This window comes from Microcaecilia unicolor, chromosome 1 (assembly GCF_901765095.1).
Source record: "Microcaecilia unicolor chromosome 1, aMicUni1.1, whole genome shotgun sequence".
Classification (NCBI taxonomy): Eukaryota; Metazoa; Chordata; class Amphibia; order Gymnophiona; family Siphonopidae; genus Microcaecilia; species Microcaecilia unicolor.
Window position 1 is genome coordinate 308,803,594 of NC_044031.1, and position 27,987 is coordinate 308,831,580.

General features: G+C 45.8%; 1 protein-coding gene across 3 annotated transcripts in view; it reads left to right on the top strand.

The window, feature by feature from the left end:
* PICK1 (protein interacting with PRKCA 1) overlaps positions 1 to 27,987 on the top strand; it is an 85,658-nt gene that overhangs the window by 31,578 nt on the left and 26,093 nt on the right. For all 3 annotated transcript variants that reach the window (XM_030208218.1, XM_030208235.1, XM_030208225.1), the window contains exons 5-9: positions 5,694 to 5,760; positions 6,581 to 6,670; positions 11,475 to 11,528; positions 16,883 to 16,945; positions 18,399 to 18,532. In XM_030208218.1, the coding sequence (XP_030064078.1) occupies positions 5,694 to 5,760; positions 6,581 to 6,670; positions 11,475 to 11,528; positions 16,883 to 16,945; positions 18,399 to 18,532 (408 nt within the window). The remainder of the gene's footprint in view (positions 1 to 5,693; positions 5,761 to 6,580; positions 6,671 to 11,474; positions 11,529 to 16,882; positions 16,946 to 18,398; positions 18,533 to 27,987) is intronic.

Here is a 27,987-nt window from a genome sequence, read left to right on the forward strand (position 1 = left end):
GGGAGGGAGAAAAAATTGCTTACAAGACAGCCTTCCTAGGGCCAGTTTCATTGTTGAGGAAACGGGCTTGGTTCCACTAGTTTGTTTATAAATCAAAGAAACTGGTGATGTCTTGTATTGTTTGTTATTGAAATTTGTCGATTGAAGAATATATAACTGTGCTGATTATGTATGTATAATTGTGATCCGTTAAGGACCCTGGGATTAAGCGGAATATAAGTTTGTTTTTTTTAATAAATAAGTGGTCACTAGCAGTTATCAGATGATTACCGATATTCAGACTGGTGCCTTGGATAACTAGGTGAATAAAATTAGGATAGCCTTTTTGCTGTTCTAATTTTATCTAGGCACTAAGCCAATCAGCATTGCCCTGCCTCCATCCCAAACACTGCAGGCTATCCTGCCCAGTTTTGAAGTTTCTACGTTTCCAAGTAAATTTTTGTGATTTTATGTTAGTGTCTGTGGTTTTATGATTGGCATATGATGTTGTAAACCACTGACAGAAAGCATCACCTAGATAAGTATATTACATCTACTATAATAATTTGCACCTCCAACGTTCTGAAGCTCTCAGTTCGTAATGTCTGAAGCCTTCCGGTGACGTCACCGTGTTGCCAGGGAAACCACGACACGACAGCTTCAGAACGTTGGAGGTGCAACTCCTTTCCACCCCCCCCGCGAAAAGTGATGGCTCTGTTCCTCCCCCCCCCCCCCCCCAATCTGCAGGTGTGACATCGCTTCCTTCACCCCCCTACCCGTGGTTTTGGTACCTCTCTCTCGCTTCCTCTTCCCAACAGTACTGCACAGTGTATGGGATTCTTCGGGGCAGGCAGGAAAGATCCCCAGTCCTGCCCGCCCGCCAACCCTCCCCCGCTGCCGGATCGCTCTTCAAAAATGGCCGCCGAGACTTCCAGCAGCGGCCTCACGAGACTTCTGCTGAAGCCTTGGCGGCCATTTCGAAGAGCGATGCAGTAGCGCTGCGGGAGAGTCAGTGCCGGCAGCAGGCAGGAAAGACTGGGGACCCCCCCCTGCCTGCCCCAAAGAATCCACTGAACAACCTGGGCAGGGCCGCCGAGAAGGGGGGAACAGGGAGGACAAAATTCCCCGGGCCCAGGCCTCCAGGGGGGCCTGGCGCCTGAGTCCCACCCGCCTTCCGTCATCAGGACCTCACGCCTCCTGGGCCCCGCGGCGCTTCCTGGCGCTCCCTCCCTACCACATTGTTGCGACGCTCAACTTCATTTTTTCCAGCCGCCCTGCATTTAAAAAGCCGCAGCGGCGGCGGCGAAAAAGCAGGCTCGCCTCCTCTCCAAGCCCCTCCCTCTCTCAGTGTGCACTGATGCAATTTCCGGTTTCCGCGAAGGTGGCACAATGCATGATGAGAGAGAAAGGGAAGGGCCCAAAGGAGAGGCGAGCCTGCTTCTTCGCCGCCGCTGCAACTTTTCAAACGCAGGGCGGCTGGAAGGAAGGGAGGGCTGTGGTGGAAAACTGAGGGCACAGCTGGGGCTGGGAACTGAAACTCGGGGGGGGGGTGAAAAGGGGGGTACGTTGGGGCCTGGGGGAAGGGAGGGAGGACAGGGAGCAAAGGAGAATTACTGGGGATGGGTAGGGAGGGCAGGGGAGCAAGGAGAGTTGCTATGGATGGATGGAGGGGAGGGGAGGAGAATGCTGGACATAGATGGAAGTGAAGGAAGACAGGAAGGAGAGGCACATGGATGGAGGGGATAAAGGAGAGGGCAGGGGACAGAGGAAAATCACTGGATGTGAATGAGAGGGGAGGACGGGGGGCAAAGGGGAATCACTGGACATAGATGGGAGGGGAGGGCAGAGGAGAAATGCATGGGTAGGGAGGGCAGGGGAGAGAGGAGAGTTGCTATGGATGGAGGGGAGGGTAGGAGAAATGCTGGACATGGATGGAAGTGAGGGAAGACAGGAAAGGAGATACACATGGATGGAGGGGATAGAGGAGAGAGGAAAATCACTGGATGTGAAAGAGGGGAGGACAGGGGGCAAATGAGAATCACTGGACATAGATGGGAGGGGAGGGCAGAGGAGAAATGCATGGGTAGGGAGGGCAGGGGAGAGAGGAGAGTTGCTATGGATGGATGGAGGGGAGGGTAGTAGAAATACTGGACATGGATGGAAGTGAGGGAAGACAGGAAAGGAGATGCACATGGATGGAGGGGATAGAGGAGAGAGGAAAATCACTGGATGTGAATGAGAGGGGAGGACAGGGGGCAAAGGAGAATCACTGGACATAGATGGGAGGGGAGAGCAGAGGAGAATTGCTGGACATGCATGGGTAGGGAGGGCAGGGGAGAGAGGAGAGTTGCTATGGATGGATGGAGGGGAGGGTAGGAGAAATGCTGGACATGGATGGAAGTGAGGGAAGATAGGAAGGAGATGCACATGGATGGAGGGGAGAGGAGAGGAGAAATTCTGGATACGGATGGAGGAGAGGGGAGAGTTGAAATGCTCGATATGGATGGAGGGGAGGGAAGAGAGGACATGAGATGAACATGGATGGAGGGCAGGAGAGAGAGGATAAATGCTGGACATGGATGGAGGAGAGGGAAGAGAGAGGAAGGAGATGCATCCTGACGGAGATGAGGGAAAGGGAAAAGAGGAGAAAAACTGCAGATGGCTGGAGAAAACAGACAAAAGCTGGATCCATTCTATACCTCCTCCAGTCAAGTCCACGGAGGACCCAGCTTTTACCTATGGATGTAGGGCAAGAAATGAAGAAGAAAGGAGGAAAGTAAAGAAATAAATGGAAAGGAAACCCTGGAAGTGGAGTTAAGGGAGCAGATAGAGAGCAGCAGAATCAGAGACTGGGACCAACATGATCTGAAAAACAGTCACAAGACAACAAAGGTAGAAAAAAATCATTTTATTTTCATTTTAGTGTTTGGAATATGTCCAATTTGAGAATTTACATCTGCTGTCTTATTTTGCAATGTATAGCAATATTCTGTTTTTCTGGTATTGTGCTGCATGCAGAATCTGTATGCTAATTTGTTTCCATGCGTTGAGCGTGTGTTCATCTTTTGTTTTTCTCCATGCACGTTCGAGTTTCCTGGATTGTGTTTTGAGTTTTTTTAGTTCGTCATTGAACCATGGTATAGTGTTCTGTCTTTTTGATATTCTTGTTTTTAAGGGTGCTATTTCGTTTAGTATGCTGCTGCATCTGTCATCCCAGCGGGTGAGATAAAGTGTGGAATTAGTTCGTGTAGTCCAGTTGTTGTCGTGTATCTTTTGCCAGAATGCATGTGGATCGATTTGCCCTCTTGTGGTGTAAGTTGTATGTTTTGGTGTGCGGTTTGAGCCCTTCTTCCGCCAATTTAAAGTTAGGTTCAGTTTGTAATGGTCGGTCCAAGATGTTGCTGACCATTTGATGTCTGTTATTAGTAAGTTATGATCTGTGGACAATTTATTTTATTTTATTTATTTATTTATTTATTTATTGCATTTGTACCCCACATTATCCCACCTTTTTGCAGGCTCAATGTGGCTTACAGAGTGTTGTTATGATGCAGTCATTACATGATCTTAAATACAGTCGATAATAGGCTGAAGGTAGGTGTAGTGAGAGGTGTTTTTGATGCACCTGAGAAATTATTACAATTTATGTGATAGGAGGTCCAGTGTGTGTCCCTTGATATGGGTAGTTTGCGTGTGAGGCCATTTGAGATCCCAGGACTGTAGGAAGTCTTTACATTCCTGTGCGTTGGTGGAGTTGGGGTCTTCTAGGTAAAGGTTAATGTCGCCTAGTAATAGTATGTTGGAATTGTTTACACAGTTGTGTCCAGAATTAAAACAAATGCCCTTAATGTGTAATACTTGGTAGCAATAATGAAACGGTGATTGAATATTCACATAGCAAGCAGCTTGAGCCAACAGATTTATTTTCCACTGAACATAATTAACGTTGTATGAACTTGAAGGCTAATAGTGTGCTGAACTGGACAATCTTGGCACATTTAGACTGACTCTGGACAGTTCTGCAGGAAGGAAACCCTTCCCTCATTATTTAATACCTTCTCAGCTTGGTAAAACGTCATGGCAAGTAAAGGAGGTTCTAGGAGGACTGGATATCCTCGTAGAATCAAGATCAACATTCAGTCTCCTGTGCATATTCCTTCTTGGGAGCCTGGATATGCTCTAAATCGTTTTCTGAAGGAGCTGGTCAGGAGTCATACTTCACCTTTTCCCCCAGTCAGATGATTCCTGCATAGAAGATCACTTCCATTCTCTTTACTTCTTTGGTTGTTGAGAGAATATGGCAACACAGAAAGGATATTTAGTGTTAAGTGATACAACCTTTGATGGTGCAAAAGAGGACTGTCTCGTTCAGTTTGGGAGTGAACACTATTCCCCTTGAGGGATCTACTTCTACAGCCGCCTTCCCCTACAAGGCACTGGGGTGAAGGTAAACTCAACTCCCATATAGGACAGAAGCTGGCTCTGGGACATAGGCACCAGCATGCTAGACTGGAAACTGGCTTTAGTCCCAAGGGCTCAGTCCTCACTACCTCTCAAGCTTAGCAAGGTAGCATCTCTTAGGTCTTGGACAGAGGTTACTCTCCTTGGGTAATTCCTACCACCCCCTCTCCCCTCCCCTTCTGATGATGGTGTTTTGTTTTGAAAGAATAAAGCTTTCTGTCTTCTGATGATAAGAAAGAAAGAAAAGTCTGTTGTCTGTCCCCTTTGAAATGTTAAGTGCCCAGATCCTTTTAAGGTCTGAGTTAGTGTATTTTAATTTTTTCCTGTTGTTGTGTCCTAATAAGGCACAGTGGTCTTTTTAAGGCATTGATTCCAGGAGGAGTTAAGATGGTGCCAATTCTTATTGGTGTGGTCAGAGGTGATCAAGTCCCAGAGAGTTGATTAACCCACTCTTAGTGCATGAGAGGCCTCGTAGGCAGAGGTAGACTGTGTCTTCTAGAGGATACTGGTAGGACTGTGCCTCAGTGTGTGTATACAGGTCTGGGTGTTCAACTCCTTAAGCCCTTAGGAGTTTTGAGAACTGCATGTCTGGATGGAACTAGGGCACATCCCACTTGTCTTGACTGGTCTGGCATGAACAATAAGGAAGGGGAAATTTGTACTTGCTTGCTAATTTCCTTTCTTTGAGTCTTTCCAGACCAGTCTAGAACCCACTCATGGGAAGCCATGACAGTCAAGGGTTCTTGGGACTGACAAATTCAGGAATAACAATATATGTTGTAACCCACTGAGAAGGTAATTGTGTCCTTGGTATATATTCTTAATTCTCATTTCTGGGTTAGTGACCATGAACTGATGATTTTGACTGTACCAGGTTTGCCTTCAGGAGTGAATTAGAAACCCAAAACTAAGAACTGCCTTCAGTAGACTTAACTTGAATGCAGCATACTAAAAGGGGAGTAGTCAGCTATAAGCCATTTATCTCTGGCTCCATATGCTGGCTGGGGGGACATAACCTAACTCATCTGGTGTGGCAGAACTCAAAGAAAGGAAATTAATGGGTAAGTCCAGATTTCCCCTTATGTTGAGGAAGCTGAGGTGCTGAAAAAGTGGCTTGCTTGGAAGGATCTGTTTATAGCTCTATACACATACCTAGTTAGAGAAGGGATTAAAAACCAGTTTGTACTTTGCATCCCAGCTGGCCTTTCAAGTGAAGACTTTAAAGATTTTCTGTGCTTTCCTGTTCCTCCTAGGCTGAAGTCACCATTCACTACAATAAGCTGCAGGCTGATCCCAAGCAGGGGAAATCTTTGGATATTGGTATGAAGTGGTTTATTTCATTTCCCTGCAACCTTCTCCTCTGAAATATAGTTTTTATCTTTTCAGGGGTCATTGTGCTCCTGGTAAAACATCCAGAGATGGGATTTAGCCAGACGAGAAACCTAAAGTAGCTTTAGTGGTAGAAATGGAGCAGGGCTATTTTCACATGGTTCTTGAATTGTATGTGGGAGACAGCTAAGAGATATAACAACCATATGTCATGAACAGTTTGCTCAGATTTACTTCCCCATCCTGAGTAGAAACACTGCCTTTGATGTTTTTAGTAGAAGCGGTATAAAAAGATCAATAAACATAAAACATTGTTCAGAGACTAGGTTGCAGCTACCTTGGAGCTACTTTACTGCTTTATGATCAACTAGAGATATGCGAGTGGCCCTATGAGAGCAGTTCTTGATTTACCTCTGCACTTAAAGGCATACAGCAGTAGTACAGCAGCACATCCAGCCTGGGGAACCCAAACTGAAAGTGCAAAGGAATGAAGTTAATGCTGGGCTAGCAACAACTTATTGGCAATTAAAAATCAGGCTTATAGCCTGCTTCTGTTAGGTAGATGTCCAAAGTAAGGAACAAAGAATAGAAATCAATATGGTTATAACATTATAATCATATACATTCCTAACTATCCTAAATCTAGCAGCTGGCAAACACAGAATTAGCGAATTAGCTGTTCAACCCATCGAGCATTTAATTATTACACAACTCATATTAATATACCAGCTGAGTTTTTTTTCATGTGGTGTGTTCTCGTTTGTCCCTAATGTACAGTTTATGATATAATATTTTCCCTGTGTTTGTTTAGTGCTAAAGAAAGTGAAACACAGACTGGTGGAGAACATGAGTTCGGGAACAGCAGATGCCCTAGGATTGAGCCGTGCCATCCTGTGTAATGGTAAAGACCAATGGCTCACATTGTACAACGAGTCAAAATAAACAATCAACCGGGTCATATAGGCAGTGGTTAGTCTAGTTGGGACCTTTATACTCTTATTTAATGTGTTTGGCCTGAATTGCATACTGCTAACGAAAGATTCATTTCTGCTGGTGTCTGCAACCATGTAATAGTGTGGACCTTGTGTGTATATTTCTAGACTGAGCTCTGGAGACAGAAATGACTACTTAAAGTAGTTCAGTGGCTTCTTGTTTAAATGCCCTCAGAAAGCTTGAGGGTGTTATCTGTAGTGAGTATATGCCAACTCATCAAAACAGACAGGAAAAACAACAGGAAAATCAAGCCTCACATGGGCCAATATATATAATATCAAATCAAAAATGGGAAACAAATACAACAAAAATACCATAAATAATTCTATTAAATTAATTAGACGTGGTTAATGAATTGCAAAGCAGGGACTCACGAAATATCCTCAAGCATCTCATTGTTTTTCTGCCCAGTGAGCTTCAATGTTACCAATCACAGAATTATAGTGTTTCCCAAGCCAAGCCAAACTTTTTTTTTATAAATAAATTGTAGATAGTACACAATTTTCAAAATTATTGACAAATATATCAAAACTGTCCACATAAAAGAAAAAAGTCATTATGGGAGTATTTTAATACGCCGCGGTAGTGTTTTAGTTCACGGTAGAAATCAGCTGGCGGTAAACCCTGAGAAACCCATAGGAATATAATGGACATTTCAATGTTTACCGCCAGCTGATTTCTACTGCAAGCTAAAAATTCTACCGCAGCTTAGTAAAAGACCCCCTAAAAAAAAAAAAAATCCTCCCCACTCCCCAACACCACTGCTTCGTTTTTTTTGTCTAAGGACAAACTCACATGAGCTCCTCCCCAGCCTATTGTGAAATGGATTTCTTGATGGGAAAGTTGACTTTTGGCTGTCACCAAGTATAACATAAGATCCATTCCACTAGCATGGAATCATATTTACCAGCATAACAACAAATGTACAACTTTAACAGAAATAATAGATGGAATTGAACTCAAATCCTCATTAGGCATTGCATTTTTCTCTTGAAGTCTTTGCTGAACTACATTTATTTTCAATTTGTATATACTGCCTCATCTAAGCAGTCTTAAAATAACTGCATAACAATCATAAAAACACTGAAATAATTATCAAATTAAAACAATCCAAAATTAAAAATTTAGGTATGGTTGGAACTGCCTGAGAAGCTGCAGTTTACGCATCTTACCCTGAACTGAGAGATATGTGGCTCTAGGGTGGACTGTGAATCCAATAATAGAAATATAGAAATTTACAGCAGATAAAGACTGCCTATCCATACCAGCTTTTAAGTTCTACAATCCGCTCCTTACTGTTCCACACATCCACCATCCTTTCCTTAAATATTTCCTTAGATTACTTTTGAATTTATCCCCTTTCGCATTCATCCTCTGACCTCGTTCAGAGCTTCCTTTCAATTGAGAAAGGCCTGCCTTCTGTTCATTTATGCCATGGAGGTATTTAAATGTATCTATCATATCTCCCCTCTCCCTCTTTCTTCCAAAGTATACATGGTAGAGACCTTTAAGTCTGTCCCCATAGGTTTTATGGCAAAAACCACTGATGATTTTAGTAGCTGTCTTCTGGATCTTGTTTTATATCTTTTTGAAGTTGTGTTCTCTAGGACTGCACACAATACTCCAAGGTACTATTGCTTCGTTTCTCCTTCGTTTGCATCCAAGCATCCTCCTGGATTTGCTGTCACCTTTTTTTATTTGCTTGGTCACTTCAAGATCCTCAGATACAGTCACCCCCAGGTCCTCGTCTTGTGGACAGAAGAATTTCATCCCATAAATATATAAGTATTGCCATCCTGGGACAGACCAAAGGTCCATCAAGCCCAACATCCTGTTTCCAGCAATGGCCAATCCAGGTCACAAGTACCTGACAAGATCCCAAAAAAGTACAATGTATTTTATGCTATTTATCCTAGAAATAAGCAGTGGATTTTTCCCAAGTCCCATTTTAATAATGGTCTATGGACTTCCTTTAGGAAGCCATCCAAACCTTTTATAAACCCTGCTTAGCTAACTACTTTTACTATATTCTCTGGAAATGAATTCCAGAGTTTAATTACACGTTGAGTGAAGAAACGTTTTCTCTGATTTGTTTTAAATGTACTACTTTGTAGTTTTCTTTGTGTGCTCCTAGTCCTAGTATTTTTGGAAAGAGTAAACAATAGATTTCACGTCTACCCGTTCTACTCCACTGTCCTGGGGTTTTGTTGGCCAACTATATGACCCTGAATTATTTTTTAAAGCATTAAATCTTACCTGACAAATTCAAGAACAACTTTTGCTAGATCCCTCATGTTATCCACACCATCCAGGATATCTGCTCTACAGATTTTGATGTCATCCACAAAGAGGCAACTTTGCCGGGTTCTTGAAGCCTGGATTGGCTGCTGTCGGAGACAGGATGCTGGGCTTGATGGACCCTTGGTCTTTTCCCAGTATGGCGGTACTTATGTATGTATGATCAAATTCTTTGGTTACCCAGTCAAACATTTATCTGATTCATCTGACAAAACCTACCTTTAGTAAAACCATTCTGCCTCAGATCTGCAATCCATTTGGATTCCAGAAACTGCACTATCCTCTCTCTCTTTTTTTTTTTTTTTTTTTAAAGCTGTTTCTATAATTTTACTCGCCACCAAAGTCAGACTAACTAGTCTGTAGTTGACACCTACCTTTTTACTTACACTTTTGCCCCAATGCCCCTAAATCCTATACTTCCAGTGAGGATGTGATGTCCAATCCCACACTTAACAGGGGTCACATCCAAATACCAAACATGAAAGATCACTGGGATCACATTTGATTAAACAGTAGGAGAAAAGGGCCAGACCACAATGAGCGGGGGCTGTTCAGACTATCCACAGTTCTGAATATCTGTTTTCTGGTAGTTAAAAACCAGTTTATTCTCCCAGAATGATGTCTCAGTCCAGGGCTGTCGAGAGACCAAGACAGGCCTGGGGCAAATAATCTTGAGGGTAGCCCTCCACCCCTCCTGGCTCCCACTTGGCGGTAGCTTACTGCTCACTTGGTCTGTTTCCTGCTTCTGTGTGCCATGTTATTGTGTTAACACTGCTCTGCAGGCCATGGGTCCTTCTACCTGCTGCGTCCCCTCCTGCCTAATCAAAAATAGGAAGTACTTCGCATAGGAGACGGGACATGGCCAGCAGATCAGGGTTAATGTGATAACCTGGCACACAGGAGCAGGAGACCAATCCAGCCTTCTGCCTGTGCCTGCCACTGGAAGCCTGAAGAAAGCGGCTTTTCTATTGCTGGTGCTGGGCCCCTCTTTGAGGCTGTGGGGAGGAATCTTCTCTCCCCCCCCCCCCCCCCCCTCTTGGTGGCCCTGCCTCAGTCTTAGATTATCCAACACCTTCTGCAATGTGACATTTTGGTCCTGTTCAGAAGCATAAAAATATGTATTTTATCAGCATAAATGTGCCCCCGTAAGGTCCAAATCCCTCAGTAGTCCACCCTGCAGCTGGAGGTAAATGGTAAACAGTAATGGGGGGGGGGGGGGGGGAGAGAGAGAGAGAGAGAGAATGCTTGAGGGACCCCCACATTTCATTTTCATGGGACCAGAGAGGGCATCAGTTAATATCTCTTGCTCTAACAAAAATATTTCTACCCACTTCTACCAGAACCTCTTAAACCAAGAGGTTTGCATCTTTCCAACAGAATCGAATGGTTTACTAAATGTTAAGCTGAGCCAAGGTCCAGCAATATTAAGAGGACATCTGCCCTTATCCACCCGTCTCAAAATATTAACATGCACTTCAAACTATGCAGTTTCAGAGCTATGTCCTGTTCTAAACCTCGCCTAAAAAAACATGTAAACACATCCCTATATTAGTGGTACTTTTCGATGGTGATACATAAAGCACCTGCTTATGGTCTCAGGTGATGACCTATTCACTTCAGGTTTGTAAGTCATTGTTTTTAAATTGGACCATAAGGCATTACCTATTGGGATGCTTTTGTTCCCTTACGGTGGATGATTCAAACTATACCATCAGAAAGTATCTTGGGCCCAAAGTGTAGGTAAAGAGCATCAAGAGAAGGTGGAAAGTACATTGGGATATTCAGTGCCAAAAAGACACAGTGAAGGCCACCTTAATAGTGTATGCTTCAGTGGAGCCTTTTTTTTTTTTTTTTTAAATCAGGGAAATGTATGGACTAGTGACCACCCAAACAGTTCCAAAATGTCCTTTTGTTGACTTAGACGTGACCTATAGGAGAGACAGTATGGAACTGCAGGAGTGCAGGTGGATCCCGATTCCATTTGCCAGAGGTGGTGTGAAAAGAGGTGCCCTTTTTGGTTTGGCTAGCCATAGCTGCCCTTAAAACTTCAATCACTTCACCACTATGTTCCAGCTGCTAGAAATATGAGGCAGTTCCTCCCTCCTAGCCCATGTAGAAACGTTAATATATTTTCAGTGTATTTTATACACTGTATAGTGTTTCTGGAGTAGTTTTTCTTTGGATGGGACACACAGCTTCTGTTTCAGACCATAGGTCTGGAATGTATTAGGATGTGAACTCGTGGCAGCTATTGACGAATAATAGTCTGGGTTCCCAGATGTTTCTACAAAGCAGAGCCGTGTATGTCCATCAGTGTTTTTTGGGCAGGAGCTGTAAGACCACCAAGCTTAAATAGGAGTTTTCTTCTTCCTCTGGATATTATATGCTTAATCCTCACAATTTTATATTTACAGATGGTCTGGTGAAGAGACTAGAAGAGCTGGAGAGGACAGCAGAGCTGTACAAAGGTGACACAGCACATGCATTTATGTTTGTCATATCATTTATAATTCAAAAAAGGCACATTCCTTTAATCCAAGATGTTACTCAAAACAATAGCAAATGAACACTCCTCTAGAATATATGAATTTATCTGTGTGATGGACCATCAGCAGTGACTCTCAGGAGCCAAGTAACTTTCTCCGAGATCTGTTCACCCAGTTTATCATAGGTCCAATACACTACATATGTATTTTTGTGGGTTTTTTTTAAAATATCTCCACAATCTTGATATAACTATTATATTCAATTTTATAGAAAGTGTTAAAGAAAAATACTTGTGTTTTGCTATTATCTGTTTCAAGGATCATCCCCACTAACGTGCCAGCCATGCCATATTGGAACCTTCATGTAGCTGTGTTTTGGATTCCTCTTTCCTATATGCGTCACTTTGCACTTGTTCACAAGGCTTTAGACCTAGTTATAGTACCAAGACAGTCTTGACCACTTTAATATTTGATTTTAGGAAAGTAGTCAGTTTAGGCTTTAAGTATTTAGTGATGCAGTTCAATATGTCAAGTGCCTTTGACCTCGTTGATTATGAGTTGCTTTTAGGCCTGTTGAATCAGTTTGGAATGTGTGGGAAGGTCCACCACTGGTTCCACGGCTTCCTAAAATCTAGATCGTATCAGCTAAAGTCAATTCTTTCTCACCTTCCTGGTCTCCTGACTGTGGGGTGCCACAGGGCTCACCGCTTTCTCCAATCCTATTCAATGTTATGATGGCTCCATTAGGTGAAAGGCGGGGTTCTTCACTTTTATTTACGCGGACAATGTCACAATCTTTATCTCTTTCAAGACTGGTCTTCCAGAAATTGTACCTAAGATTAGGCTTGGTCTGGATTTGTTGGAATCCTGGGCTTCCAAATTTAATTTAAGTTAAATAGAGGTAAGACTAAACTTCTTGTGGTAACCAACCCCTTTGACCGTACAGCATATGATAATTTTACTATTGACAAAATGTCGTACCCCCTAGACTTTAGGGTCCTGGGTGTATTAATTGCCAGTCACCTCACGTTAAAGCCTCAGGTTTCCTCAGTAGTGAAAAAATCCTTCAGGTCTCTTTGGAAGCTGAGGAGAATCGGATCATATTTGTTGCCAAACATCTTTAGACTGCTAGTTCAATCCTTGGTTTTAACTCGGTTCGATTACTGCAATTTCATGCTGGATGTAAGGAGGGTGTCCTAAAAAGGCTACAGATGGCCCAAAACCTTCATGTAGGCTTGTCATCAATTTATCACGTTTTGATAGTCACTCCATTATTATGCAAGCTGCACTGGTTGCCCATTAAAGCCAGGATTATTTTTAAATTATGTGTTTTTGTCTTTCAGATATTATATGGCATAACACCGGATTATATGCAGCCTTTAATAACTATTCCCTTAGCAGTACAACCTCTGGTTCTAGGGTCTACCTTAGACTTCATCTTCCAGATTGCAATAGAGTGCATTATAAGTCAGTTCATTCTGCTGACTTTAGATACCAGGGTGCTAAGTGGTGGAATTCACTGCCAATGGCAATCAAGGGTCAGCCTGATTACTTGGTATTTCGTAAAAAACTGCAAACTCTCCTCTTTGAGAGGTTTCTGTCCATTGATGGAGCATCTTAGATTACAAGTGGACATCAGTGGTCTAGCCACCTCTTCCTCTTCACCCTTTAACCCACTCCCTCAACCAACCAACCCAGGCCTCCTTCTCCTCTTTTCCTGATATCACCGAGGAGGAAACCGCCCACCTTCTTTCCTCCTCGAAATGCACCACCTGTTCCTCTGATCCCATCCCCACTAACTTACTAAACACCATCTCTCCTACTGTCACCCCCCCCATCTGTCATATCCTCAACCTCTGTCTCTCCACTGCAACTGTCCCTGACTCCTTCAAGCATGCTGTAGTCACACCACTCCTCAAAAAACCATCACTAGACCCTACCTGCCCTTCCAACTACCGCCCCATCTCCCTCCTACCCTTCCTCTCCAAGATACTTGAACGCGCCGTTCACAGCCACTGCCTTGATTTTTCTCTCCTCCCATGCCATCCTCAATCCGCTTCAATCCGGTTTTCGCCCTCTACACTCGACAGAAACGGCACTCACTAAAGTCTGTAATGACCTGTTCCTTGCCAAATCCAAAGGTCACTACTCCATCCTCATCCTCCTCGACCTATCCGCCGCTTTTGACACTCAATCATAATTTACTTCTTGCTACACTATCCTCATTTGGGTTCCAGGGCTCTGTCCTCTCCTGGTTCTCCTCTTATCTCTCCCACCGTACCTTCAGAGTACATTCTCATGGATCTTCCTCCACCCCCATCCCGCTCTCTGTTGGAGTTCCTCAGGGATATATCCTTGGACCCCTTCTTTTTTCAATCTACACCTCTTCCCTGGGCTCGCTGATCTCATCTCATGGTTTCCAATATCATCTTTATGCTGACGACACCCAGCTTTATTTCTCCACATCAGACATCACTGCAGAAACCCAGGCTAAAGTATCGACCTGCTTATCTGACATTGCTGCCTGGATGTCCAACCGCCACCTGAAACTGAACATGGCCAAGACCGAGCTCATTGTCTTTCCACCCAAACCCACTTCTCCTCTCCCTTCACTCTCTGTTTCAGTCGAAAACACCCTCATCCTCCCTGTCTCATCTGCCCGCAACCTTGGAGTCATCTTCGATTCCTCCCTCTCCTTCTCTGCCCATATCCAGCAGACAGCCAAGACCTGTCACTTCTTTCTCTATAACATCATCAAAATTCGCCCTTTCCTCTCAGAGCACACCACCCGAACTCTCATCCACTCTCTCATTACCTCTCGCCTTGACTACTGCAACCTACTCCTCACTGGCTTCCCACTTAACCATCTATCCCCCCTCAATCCGTTCAGAACTCTGCTGCGCGTCTTATCTTCCGCCTAGACCGATATGCTCATATCACCCCTCTCCTCAAGTCACTTCACTGGCTTCCGATCAGATACCTCATACAGTTCAAGCTTCTCATACTAACCTACAAATGCTTCCGATCAGATACCTCATACAGTTCAAGCTTCTCCTACTAACCTACAAATGCACTCAATCTGCAGCCCCTCACTACCTCTTTACCCTCATCTCCCCTTATGCTCCTACCTGTAACCTCCGCTCACAGGACAAATCCCTCCTCTCAGTACCCTTCTCCACCACCTCCAACTCCAGACTCTGCCCTTTCTGCCTCGCCTCACCCTATGCTTGGAATAAACTCCCTGAGCCCATACGCCAAGCCCCCTCCCTACCCATCTTCAAATCCTTGCTCAAAGCCCACCTCTTCAATGTCTCTTTCGGCACCTAACCATTGTACCTCTATCCAGGAAATCTAGACTGCCTCAATCTTGATTGACTGCACTTTTTGTCCTTTAGATTGTAAGCTCCTTTGAGCAGGGATTGTCCTTCTTTGTTAATTGTACAGCGCTGTGCAACCCTGGTAGCGCTTTAGAAATGTTTGATATTTTGTTTATGGCTTTGTAAACCATGTCTGTTTTTTGTTTACTGTTAGCCACATTGAACTCAAGTATGTTTGGGATAATGTGGGGTATAAATGTCTAAATAAATAAGTCATCTGCCATTTGGATGCCCAGTCTTGTAAGATCCTCTTTCAACTTTTCACAATCCTCTTGCGATTTAACAACTCTGAATAACTTTGTGTCATCAGCAAATTTAATTACCTCACTAGTTATTCCCATCTCTAGATCGTTTATTAATATGTTAAAAAGCAGAGGGCCCAGCACAGACCCCTGGGGAACCACACTATCTACCCTTCTCCATTGAGAATACTGACCCTTTAACCCCCTACTCTCTGTTTTCTATGTTTTAACTATTCCTTAATCCACAATAAGACACTGCTTCCTATCCCATGACTTTCTAATTTCATCAGGAGTCATTCATTAGGTACTTAAACCTTTTGACAATCCAGATATGCAATATCAGCTGGCTCACCTTTATCTACATGTTCATTCACCCCTTACACTAAAGGCCCTGTTTACTAAGGTGCGTTAGTGTTTTTAGCAAGTCTGCACATAGCGTGCACGCTAACCATGTAGGCGTCTATAGGCCCGTACATGGTTAACGTGCATTAAAAACATTAATGCGCCTGTAACACCGCTGCTTAGTAAACAGGGCCCTTAATTTCATCGCAACATAGTAGTTCCTAGCATACATCCTAAGTTCCTTCCTAAAGTAGTTGTTGGACTTCCATCTTAGTCAGTCAGTTGTCCTTCCATCATTTTTCCCAAAACATCATCCTGGTGAAATTGCACTGCACACCTTGGACTGTAAGCAAGCGTTAGCTTTGTATCTGGAGAGGACTAAAGCCTATAGACAGTCCACCTGGCTTTTTGTTTCCTTTGACCCAAACAGGATGGGGGAAGCCATCAGTAAACGTTCTTTATCCAATTGGCTAGCAGACTGCATCTCTTTCACATATTCCCAGGCTGAGCAGGGAGTCTAGAATCCAACTCAACCTTCCTAGGTCTACTTATTTCTGTTCCAGGCTGCTCCTTCACAACAGGAAATTTTATGATGTTATTGGTTCTGTTTGGCCTTACTGTTGCAAGCCCCTATTGACTGTTGGATTTGATATACCACCTTTCTGTGGATACAACCAATGTGGTTTATATATATTATTTGCATGTACTTTTTCTGTCCCTAGTGGGCTCATAATCTAAGTTGTTTGGTTTTTTGGTTGGTTGTTTTTCTTTTTTTGTTTACCTGGGGCAATGGAGGGTTAAATGATTTGCCCAGGGTCACAAGAAGATATAGTGTTCGAACCCAGTTCCCCAGGTTCTCAGCCCACTGCACTAACTACTTCTCTATGTTTCAGTGCTATGATGAGAACAAAAGCTGAACTATTGTGGTGAAGTACACTGGACCTGGTTAGAAAGGAGCATAGCTGGATCAGTACCACCTTTCCTGGCACTTTAGAAATGGTGTATTATTTTGCCTTTGGTGTATATGGAATTCACTGTCAGTGTTTATGATGTGTGAATGGGTCCATGTACACAGTACATGCATATATACATGTGTCCAGCTATGTGTGGTATTTTTGCAGTTTTGGTGTGCGATTTACCAATGCAGAGTCTGAATGGCCCTTACTCAATGCAGTCTGGCCCTTTTCTCCTTCTGTGCATTGAGCAGGGGCCATTCAGACTCTGCATTGGTAAATGGCACATCAAAACTGCAAAAATACCACACATCTTAAAATAACTAAAGTTTCATGCTCTGTCTTTTCTATGTTCTGTTTTTGTTTTTATGTTTTTTATTTCTGTCCATCACTGATGATTATTTTCATCTCTCCCCCTTCAGGGATGATGGAGCACACTAAACGACTCCTGCGCTCCTTTTATGAGCTGTCTCAGACCCACAGAGGTAAGCAATCTAGGTACACTTTCAGGCCTAGTGTTCTGTCTATATACAGAGAAAACTGACCAGACAGTATGCTTCTTACTGGTCCCATTGTGCTTTGTCAAAGAAAACGTCCATTTGACCTTTTTCTGCTCTTTGAGCTGATTGTGAATAGCATTCGGCCCATGACAAAGGGGAAGTGAGAGATGATGTCTGCTTACAATGTATCTGTTGCTGTCATCTTGCAGACCAGTGACATGAAAAGCAGTTTTAGCAAGCTGCATTTTGCTATTTATTACATCTAATTGGTGGTTAGAGACGAAATGAGAAAGAGGAAGACAAATGATCTGTCACCTGTTTTCTTAGCTCCCACATGACTAGGTTATACTGCTTTCCTTTAACAAGTTTTTTTTTTTCCAGAAAAAAATGTTCTCTCTTACCATATTAAGGTTAATTGGTAACTTATAACAAAATACCTACTGCCTACCTGAGCCTTCAGCCTATTGAATCCCTCAGCCATTTACAGTTGGGATGAGGGTGGTAGATTGGAGCTGAGACATCTTGGGTGTTCATTTGCAGCCACTAGGTACCTTTTCCCTAATTAGGTCTTACCCTTCTCTCTCTATAACTAAGTTATCATAGACAGTCCTGAGTAAGGATTCACATATTGACTCTCCCTTAAATCCTGAATCCTACCCATAGTGGCACTGTTCCACAATTAGGATACATTTTTCCCCCAGAGACTCTGAGCGCTGCTCCCACAGTGTTCCCAGCCTGTACTGGTCAAAGGAGCAGAAACCACATTCAGGAATCAAGGTCTGATTTCCTATAAGGTGGAGGAGTAGCCTAGTGGTTAGATCACTGGTCTTGTAATCCAGAGGTGGCCAGTTCAAATCCCGCTGCTGCTCCTTGTGATCTTGGGCAAGTCACTTAACCTTCCATTGCCTCAGGTACAGACTTAGATCATGAGCCCTCCTGGGACAGAGAAATATCCAGTGTACCTGAATGTAACTCACCTTGAGCTACTACTGAAAAAGGGGTGAGCAAAATCTAAATAAATAAATATAATGAACTGCATTATCAGTGAACCATTAGGTCAGTGCCACAAATAAGGGCTACTGCTGCTTCAGGTGGAAATACTAATTTCTACATCATTTTTTTTTTTTGAAAATTCCACTTGAGTGCCCTTGGGTATCACATAGGGTGTGGTTGGAATAAAAGGCAGAGGTACCACAAACACTTAGGGTCATTTCTCTTCTTAGATTTTTTTTTTTTTTTTCAGTTTTCTTATGGTGCAAGAAAAGCATTCCTAGCCACACAAAGCCAGGTGTTATTCTGGGTCTATGAATCCATGCCTCAAGTAGCTGGTGTCCCTCAGCCTTGAGCCTCCATGTCTGAGGCAGCAATTGCAGGCCCACTGCCCCCATCTTATCCTCATTTTGATTTGTCTTTTACCCTATCTGCTGTTTTGCTGCAGGATTTGGAGATGTTTTCTCTGTGATCGGCGTGCGGGAGCCCCAACCTGCTGCCAGTGAGGCCTTTGTAAAGTTTGCTGATGCACACCGCAGTATTGAGAAGTTTGGAATCCGGCTGCTGAAAACCATCAAACCGGTAAATACAATAATGAAGAAACAACAAGGAGGTGTGAATTTTGCAAGTAACACTGCTATGAGATATAAATCTTCCTTCAATAGTCCAAACCTTTAGAGGTTATTAGATTTGGGGTAAATATTCAGCCGACGGTGGTCAACATTTTTTGACCATTGCTGGTGTTATGCCCGGATATTCAGTGTTGGGCCATGCCTTACACCAGCATTGAATATCTGGGTTTGTGGCTACCCCTTATCCAGTTAAGTTATTCAGTGTTTAACCACTGAAGTTAAAATGGGTAAAAATAGGACTGTGTTTTATGCAGTCGTATTTGTCCAGTTAACTTAAATGGTTAAGTACTGACTCTGCCTCCAGATCACCCACAGAATTGCTGGCTTTGTGTTTAGTGGTTAGTACTGATATTCAGCAGCTGTAACTGCTTAAGTGCCACTGAATATCAGCAGATAGCCCTGCACAAACAACTTAACTGGGCAAGAGCCTCTCCTGTCCAGTTAAATCACTTTGAATATCGACCCCTTTATCTTTTTTTGCATATATTTATAAAGAGGGTAGGATGGAGAAGACTCCAAATAGACCACAACTATTGGCGGCAACCATTAACTTCTGTCTCTCTTTCTCAAACATCGGTCAAAACTCCATATGTGTGATGCTCTAATCCTTAGAGATCAAAAAGGTGGCAATGTAGAATTCGGAAAGCACTTATTATGTGTGGCTAGTTTGTTCTGGCAGAAAACAGTTGTGAAGAAAACATTTATTCTCCTGCTTTGCCAGCGTTTCATAGCCAGCAGCTTCAGGGGTTCTCATCCTTCTAGACACGTCACTGCATATTCATGTTGTCATTTGACTTTTCTGGTGTGAATTGTGTAAAAATCTTTATTTCCTTAGCAGCCATCCATACTGGCCAAGACGCTTGGGTTATGCACATCTACCAGCAGATGGAGATTGAGAACACTGACTCTGAACACTGAATATAACTCACGTAGTGGGCGCAGGCAACAAGTAAGCCAATTATCTGAGCAGTTCTCCGAGGACAAGCAGACTGCTTGTTCTCACGACTGGGTTGACGTCCACGGCAGCCCCCACCAACCGGAACAAAAACTTCGCGAGCGGTCCGCACGCAGGGCACGCCCACCGTGCATGCGCGGCCGTCTTCCCGCCCGTGCGTGACTGTTCCCGCTCAGTCTTTTCTTTTCCGCGCTGGAGAGAGACGTGTTAACGTCTCTCTCTCTGTCAGCCCCGGAAACCGGATCGCGTTGTTCGCGAATCTTATTTTTATTTCGTAGCGCGTTTCCCTTTAGTTTTCTTTAAAAAAAAACGCGCTGAACTTGTTTTCCCTCGTCTCTTAGCGGGGGCGTCGCGTTGCAGCCTTGTGGCCGCGCGGTCGATTTATTTTCGAGGTGTGATTTTTACCGCCACCATCGACGACTTTCATTTTGCCGACGCAATTTTTCCGTCGATGTCCTCGAAGGTCCCGAGTGGATTTAAAAAGTGTGGTCGGTGCGGCCGGCCTATCTCGCAGACCGACACTCACGCTTGGTGCCTCCAGTGCCTCGGGCCGGAGCACGATACCAAGTCGTGTACTTTGTGTCTTGGTCTCCGGAAACGGACACAAGTAGCGAGGCAAGCTCTTCGGGACCGTCTTTTTGGAACTTGCGCCGGCCCCTCGACTTCGACGGCATCGGTATCGACGGCCAGTTCTTCGGTACCGGTATCGATGTCCACGAAATCGGCACCGATGGCATCGACCCCAGGAGCACAGGTCCCGTTGGCCCACCGGTCCTCCGGTGACGGCAGGGGTGAGAGGCCACGTGGGCAATCGGCCCCGGTCACTCCCTCTACCCAGGGCCCTCGGGACCGAACCCTGTCGGACCCGGTTCCTCGAGGCCGAGGGGGATCGACCTCCTCCTCCTCCATTCCACCTAGCGCCGATGACGGGCACCGCGGCCTTCGACGCCGACGCCGGTCTCGACCGCCACGCAGGTGGAGTCCCCGTCGACGTCGATGGGGGGAGCTTCATCCCCGCCGGCGCGGGAGTCCACCGCTCGACGACACCACCGAGGCCTCGGTGCCTCGACGTCGAGCCGGGCCCGGTTGAGGACTCAGCTGCACGAGCTTATGTACGACACCGAGGAAGAGGCCTCGTGGGGGGAGGAGGAGGACCCCAGATATTTCTCCTCAGAGGAGTCTGTGGGCCTTCCCTCCGACCCCACTCCTTCACCAGAGAGGAAGCTCTCGCCACCTGAGAGCCTCTCTTTTGCCTCCTTTGTCAAGGATATGTCTATTTGCATTCCCTTTCCCGTGGTCTCTGTGGATGAGCCGAGGGCTGAGATGCTCGAGGTCCTCGACTATCCATCACCACCTAGAGAGTCCTCCATGGTACCATTGCACAATGTCCTCAAAGAGACACTGCTTCGGAACTGGTTGAGACCATTATCTAATCCCACCATCCCCAAGAAAGCAGAGTCCCAATACAGAATCCACTCGGACCCAGAGTTAATGCGGCCCCAATTGCCTCATGACTCGGTGTCGTGGACTCTGCTCTGAAGAGGGCACGGAGTTCGAGGGATACCGCCTCGGCGCCCCCGGGGCGGGAGTCTCGCACTCTGGACTCGTTTGGGAGGAAGGCCTACCAATCTTCCATGCTCGTGACCCGCATCCAGTCTTACCAGCTCTACACGAGCATCCACATGCGGAATAATGTAAAGCAACTGGCGGACCTGGTTGACAAGCTCCCGCCGGAGCAGTCCAGGCCTTTTCAGGAGGTGGTCAGGCAGCTGAAGGCATGCAGAAAGTTCCTGTCCAGGGGTATATATGACACCTGTGACGTGGCATCTCGTGCTGCGGCCCAAGGTATAGTGATGCGCAGGCTCTCATGGCTGCGTGCCTCTGACCTGGACAACCGCACCCAGCAGAGACTGGCCGACGTCCCTTGCCGGAGGGATAATATTTTTGGCGAGAAGGTCGAGCAGCTGGTGGACCAACTGCATCAGCGGGAAACCGCTCTCGACAAGCTCTTCCACCGGGCGCCTTCAGCACCCACCTCAGCAGGTGGACGTTTTTCCCGGGCCCGGCAGGCTGCGCCCTATACTTTTACCAAGCGTAGGTACACCCAGCCGGCCCAAAGGCCTCGTCAGGCACAGGGACAGTCCCAGCGCGCTCGTTCTCGTCAACAGCGTGCGCCTAAGCAGCCCCCTGTGCCTCCACAGCAAAAGCCAGGGACGGGCTTTTGACTGGATCCATGGGAACATAGCCGCCCTCAAAGTGTCCGTACCGGACGATCTGCCGGTCGGAGGGAGGTTAAAATTTTTTCACCAAAGGTAGCCTCTCATAACCTTCGACCAGTGGGTTCTCCAAATTGTGCGGTGCGGATACGCCCTGAATTTGACCTCCCTGCCACCAAATTGTCCTCCGGGAGCTCAATCCTTCAGCTCCCATCACAAGCAGGTACTTGCAGAGGAACTCTCCGCCCTTCTCAGCGCCAATGCGGTCGAGCCCGTACCACCCGGGCAGGAAGGGCAGGGATTCTATTCCAGGTACTTCCTTGTGGAAAAGAAAACAGGGGGGATGCGTCCCATCCTAGACCTGAGAGGCCTGAACAAATTCCTGGTCAAAGAAAAGTTCAGGATGCTTTCCTTGGGCTCCCTTCTGCCAATGATTCAGAAAAACGATTGGCTATGTTCCCTGGATTTAAAGGACGCATACACTCACATCCCGATACTGCCAGCTCACAGACAGTATCTCAGATTCCGTCTGGGCTCACGGCACTTTCAGTATTGTGTGCTGCCCTTTGGGCTCGCCTCTGCCCCACGGGTGTTTACAAAGTGCCTCGTGGTGGTGGCGGCGTATCTACGCAAGCTGGGAGTGCACGTGTTCCCATATCTCGACGATTGGCTGGTCAAGAACACCTCGGAGGCGGGAGCTCTCCGGTCCATGCAGTGCACTATTCAACTCCTGGAGCTGCTGGGGTTTGTGATAAATTATCCAAAGTCCCATCTCCAGCCAGCCCAGTCTCTGGAATTCATAGGAGCTCTGCTGAATACCCAGACGGCTCAGGCCTTCCTTCCCGAAGCGAGGGCCAACAACCTCCTGTCCCTGGCTTCACAGACCAGAGCGTCTCAGCAGATCACAGCTCGGCAGATGTTGAGACTTCTGGGTCATATGGCCTCTACAGTTCATATGACTCCCATGGCTCGTCTTCACATGAGAACTGCTCAATGGACCCTAGCTTCCCAGTGGTTTCAAGCCACCGGGAATCTAGAAGATGTCATCTGCCTCTCCACCAGTTGCCGCACTTCACTGCACTGGTGGACCATTCGGACCAATTTGACCCTGGGACGTCCATTCCAAATTCCACAGCCCACGAAGGTGCTGACGACGGATGCATCTCGCCTGGGGTGGGGAGCTCATGTCGATGGGCTTCACACCCAGGGACTGTGGTCCCTCCAGGAAAAGGATCTGCAGATCAACCTCCTGGAGCTCCGAGCGATCTGGAACGCACTGAAGGCTTTCAGAGATCGGCTGTCCTGTCAAATTATTCAAATTCGGACAGACAATCAGGTTGCAATGTATTACGTCAACAAGCAGGGGGGCACCGGATCTCGCCCCCTGTGTCAGGAAGCCGTCAGAATGTGGCATTGGGCTTGCCAGTTCGGCATGCTCCTCCAAGCCACATACCTGGCAGGCGTAAACAACAGTCTGGCTGACAGACTGAGCAGAGTCATGCAACCGCACGAGTGGTCGCTCCATTCCAGAGTGGTACGCAAGATCTTCCGAGAGTGGGGCACCCCCTCGGTGGACCTTTTCGCCTCTCAGACCAACCACAAGCTGCCTCTGTTCTGTTCCAGACTTCAGACACACGGCAGGCTAGCGTCAGATGCCTTTCTCCTTCATTGGGGGACAGGCCTCCTGTATGCTTATCCTCCCATACCTTTGGTGGGGAAGACCTTACTGAAGCTCAAGCAAGACCGCGGTACCATGATTCTGATCGTGCCCTTTTGGCCCCGTCAGATCTGGTTCCCTCTTCTTTTGGAGTTGTCCTCCGAAGAACCGTGGAGATTGGAGTGTTTTCCGACTCTCATTTCGCAGAACGACGGAGCGTTGCTGCACCCCAACCTTCAGTCTCTGGCTCTCACGGCCTGGATGTTGAGGGCGTAGACTTCACTGCATTGGGTCTGTCTGAGGGTGTCTCCCGTGTCTTGCTTGCCTCTAGGAAGGATTCCACTAAAAAGAGTTACTTTTTCAAGTGGAGGAGGTTTGTCGTTTGGTGTGAGAGCAAGGCCCTAGAACCTCGTTCTTGCCCTGCACAGAACCTGCTTGAATACCTTCTGCACTTATCAGAGTCTGGCCTCAAGACCAACTCAGTAAGGAATCACCTTAGTGCGATTAGTGCTTACCATTATCGTGTGGAAGGTAAAGCCATCTCTGGAGAGCCTTTGGTCGTTCGATTTATGAGAGGCTTCTTTTGTCAAAGCCCCCTATCAAGCCTCCTGCAGTGTCATGGGATCTCAACGTCGTCCTCACCCAGCTGATGAAACCTCCTTTTGAGCCACTGAATACCTGCCATCTGAAGTACTTGACCTGGAAGGTCATTTTCTTGGTGGCAGTTACTTCAGCTCGTAGAGTCAGTGAGCTTCAAGCCCTGGTAGCTCATGCTCCGTATACCAAATTTCATCACAACAGAGTAGTGCTCCGCACTCACCCAAAGTTCCTGCCGAAGGTGGTGTCGGAGTTCCATCTTAACCAGTCAATTGTCTTGCCAACATTCTTTCCCAGGCCGCATACCCGCCCTGCTGAACGTCAGTTGCACACATTGGACTGCAAGAGAGCATTGGCCTTCTACTTGGAGCGGACACAGCCCCACAGACAGTCAGCCCAATTGTTTGTTTCTTTCGATCCTAACAGGATAGGGGTCGCTGTCGGGAAATGCACCATCTCCAATTGGCTAGCAGATTGCATTTCCTTCACTTACGCCCAGGCTGGGTTGACTCTTGAGGGTCATGTCACGGCTCACAGTGTCAGAGCCATGGCAGCGTCGGTGGCTCACTTGAAGTCAGCCACTATTGAAGAGATTTGCAAGGCTGCGACGTGGTCATCTGTCCACACATTCACATCACATTACTGCCTCCAGCAGGATACCCGACGCGACAGTCGGTTCGGGCAGTCGGTGCTGCAGAATCTGTTTGGGGTGTAAATCCAACTCCACCCTCCAGGACCCGAATTTATTCTGGTCAGGCTGCACTCTCAGTTAGTTGTTCTTCGTAGGTCAATTTCTGTTATGCCCTCGCCGTTGCGAGGTTCAATTGACCTGGGTTCTTGTTTTGAGTGAGCCTGAGAGCTAGGGATACCCCAGTCGTGAGAACAAGCAGCCTGCTTGTCCTCGGAGAAAGTGAATGATACATACCTGTAGCAGGTGTTCTCCGAGGACAGCAGGCTGATTGTTCTCACCTACCCTCCCTCCTCCCCTTTGGAGTTGCGTTTCATCATTTTTGCTTGTCATTCAACTGAGCGGGAACGGTCACGCACGGGCGGGAAGACGGCCGCACATGCGCGGTGGGCGTGCCCTGCGTGCGGACCGCCCGCAAAGCTTTTGTTCCGGTTGGTGGGGGCTGCCGTGGACGTCAACCCAGTCGTGAGAACAATCAGCCTGCTGTCCTCGGAGAACACCTGCTACAGGTATGTATCATTCACTGTATATGTTGGATCTTGGGTGGCCTTCAAGCTAATAGTTTGGCGTTGGGGTTGTCCAGTGCTGAATTTGATGGTGATGGCACACAATGCTCAGGTTCTGCGGTTTTTAACTCTCTGGCGGGAGCCGCACTCAGAAGAGATCGATGCTCTTATTCTTCTGTGGCCAGGGGAGTCGGTTGTATGTGATTCCCCAGTGGCTACTGGTAGGTCAAATCCTGCTGTGTGTAGAGTCACTTCCCGGCTTAGTGATTCTGATAGCACTGGATTGCCCTGCAGACCTTAGTACACAGATCTGGTGTGCCTGATGGTGGATGACCTGCTGAAACTTCAGGGGGTGGTCAGTCTACTTTGGCAAGGGCCAGTGGTGATGCCGGATCTGTCTCTATTCTTGCTTACGACGTGGCTCTTGAGAGGGCACATCTGAAGAAGAAAGGTTTATCTGGTAAGGTGGTCTCTACCATGTTGCAGTCTCATAAATGGTATACTTCACTGGATTGGCGTATTTTTGAGTCCTGGTGCCAGGAGAGGGGCTATGGACCACTCAGGGTTCTGTGGCGTAGATTTTGGCATTTCTCCAGGAAGATTTGTATAAGGGGTTGGCTATGACTTCCCTTAAGGTACAGCTGGCAGCCTTGGCCTTTTTGGCATTAAATCCGTGGCGTCCATTCTTGATGTGGTTTGCGGCATCCTTTGGTACCTCCTTTGGACTTGAATATGATTTTGGAGGTGTTAGTGTCTTCGCTTTTCGATCCTCTAGCTTCCTCAATGCTGAAGGACTTAACATTAAAGACGGTATTCTTGGTCACTATCTTTTCGGCATGTAGGATGTTGGAGCTGCAAGCCTTATTCTTCTAGCCTCCATTCATGCAGATTTCTGAAGAGAAGTTCACTTTACGGATGATTCCCTCCTTCATGCTTAAGATTGTGTCAGCATTTCATGTGAAATAGTCTATTTTGTTCCCTGTGTTGGGGAATGTTTCTGGTGATAAAGAAGAGCACTGTTTGGCTCATTTGGATGTTAGAGGGGCATTGCTGGAGTACTTGCATCAAATGGAGGAGTTTCATAGTTCAGACCATCTTTGTGATGTTTGGTGATTCCAATAAAGGTGCGGCAGCGTCAAAAGCCTCCATTGTGAGATGGATCAAAGAAGTGATTGCTTCCGCTTATCTCCTTAAGAAGTATGTAAGTTCCTTTTTCCCTCAAGGCTCACTCCATGAGAGGTATGGCTTCTTCTTGGGCAAAGAGCAGTTTGATTCTGCCCCAGGATATCTGTAGAGCAGCGGTATGTTCCCCTTTGAATTTCTTTGTGAAACATTACCGTATTGATGTGCAGGCATCTAGGGACGTGACCTTTGGTGCCAGAGTGTTGTTTCTGTGCTCAGTGGGTCCCACCCTTGAGTATACTGCTGTGGTACTTCCCAAGCGTATTGACTGGTCTGGATGGCTGTTAAGGAAAGATAAATCAGATCTTAACTGCTAATTTTCTTTCCTTTAGGGCTTCCAGATTGGTCAAGAGCCCGCCCAGGTTTTAGTAGAATATGAGAACATCTTCAGCTTGGTGCATGTTGTTGGCAGACGGTGTTTCAGAGTCTGCTGTTGAGCGATGGTTGTCTGTTCTTGCTTGTTTTATGGTATTCAGTTCTTTCAGAAGCAGAAAAGAAACAGCGAAACAAACTCTGATTGAGGTTGCAGTACAGAGGAACATCTTTGTTGGTGGCTGAGCTTATGGCAAAGAGCAGAGGTTCTACTGGCCTTGTTTGTTAATGAATTGCTGCCTGGCTGGCAACTGCACAGGGGTTATATACAGTGTTCAGAGTCAGTGTTCTCAGTCTCCATCTGCTGGTAGGTGTGCATAACCCAAGTGTCTTGACCAGTCTGGAAGGCCTAAAGGAAGGAAAATTAGCAGTTAAGATCTAATTTGTTCTTGATAAAGGTCCAAAGAAGGTGAAAATATGAGAAATGAAATAATTTGAAGCAAAGAAAGGAAAGGAGAACAAGGAATAAGCCAGAAAGGAAAGAGTAAAGGACAAAAAGTTGGCAAAGTACAATACTCAAGATTTTACTCATCTAGATTTATATTTATACATATACAGGTTAGTATAAAACATGTCAATAGCTAATGTCTTCATTTGAGCTATTGTGGTGTATATAATAAAAAAAGAATTCCCCTTTAGCCTGTACTCATCAGGCATTGTTTATCCCATAAATCTGTGCAGCGAGTACAGGAAATCAGCATTAATAACTTCTCCACAGGAACGTGGCCAGCAACAGCAGTCAGCTTGGAGTATTTCAGTCAAGATGGCCAGGTTGTAGAAATATTTGATTCAACCTCCCTTGATTTATGCCTTTTAATTGAGGGGGTTGTTTTAGACAGGAGTCCGTTTCAGGTATGGTATGTACAACATTAGGGTGCCAATGTTCTCTACAACTTAAATAATACAGTTCTTTGTTCTGAGATACCGGTGACATTAATACAAGCTTTGTTTTGGAACAGTGGGAAAGATGGGATTGTATGTGTGTGTGTGTATTATGTATGTGTGTGTGTGTGTGTGTGTGTGTATATATATATATATATATATATATATATATATATATATATATATATATATATATATATAACATTGTAATCATAAAGTGCGACATGCATTTTATCAGAGTGTGGGTTTCTAAGCAAAAAAAAAATTCATGTAAAATTGCCATGTAACACCTCAGTGCTGCTACCCTAATACCCCGTGTATGCTTGCAGTGTTCGGCTTCACTTGTACAT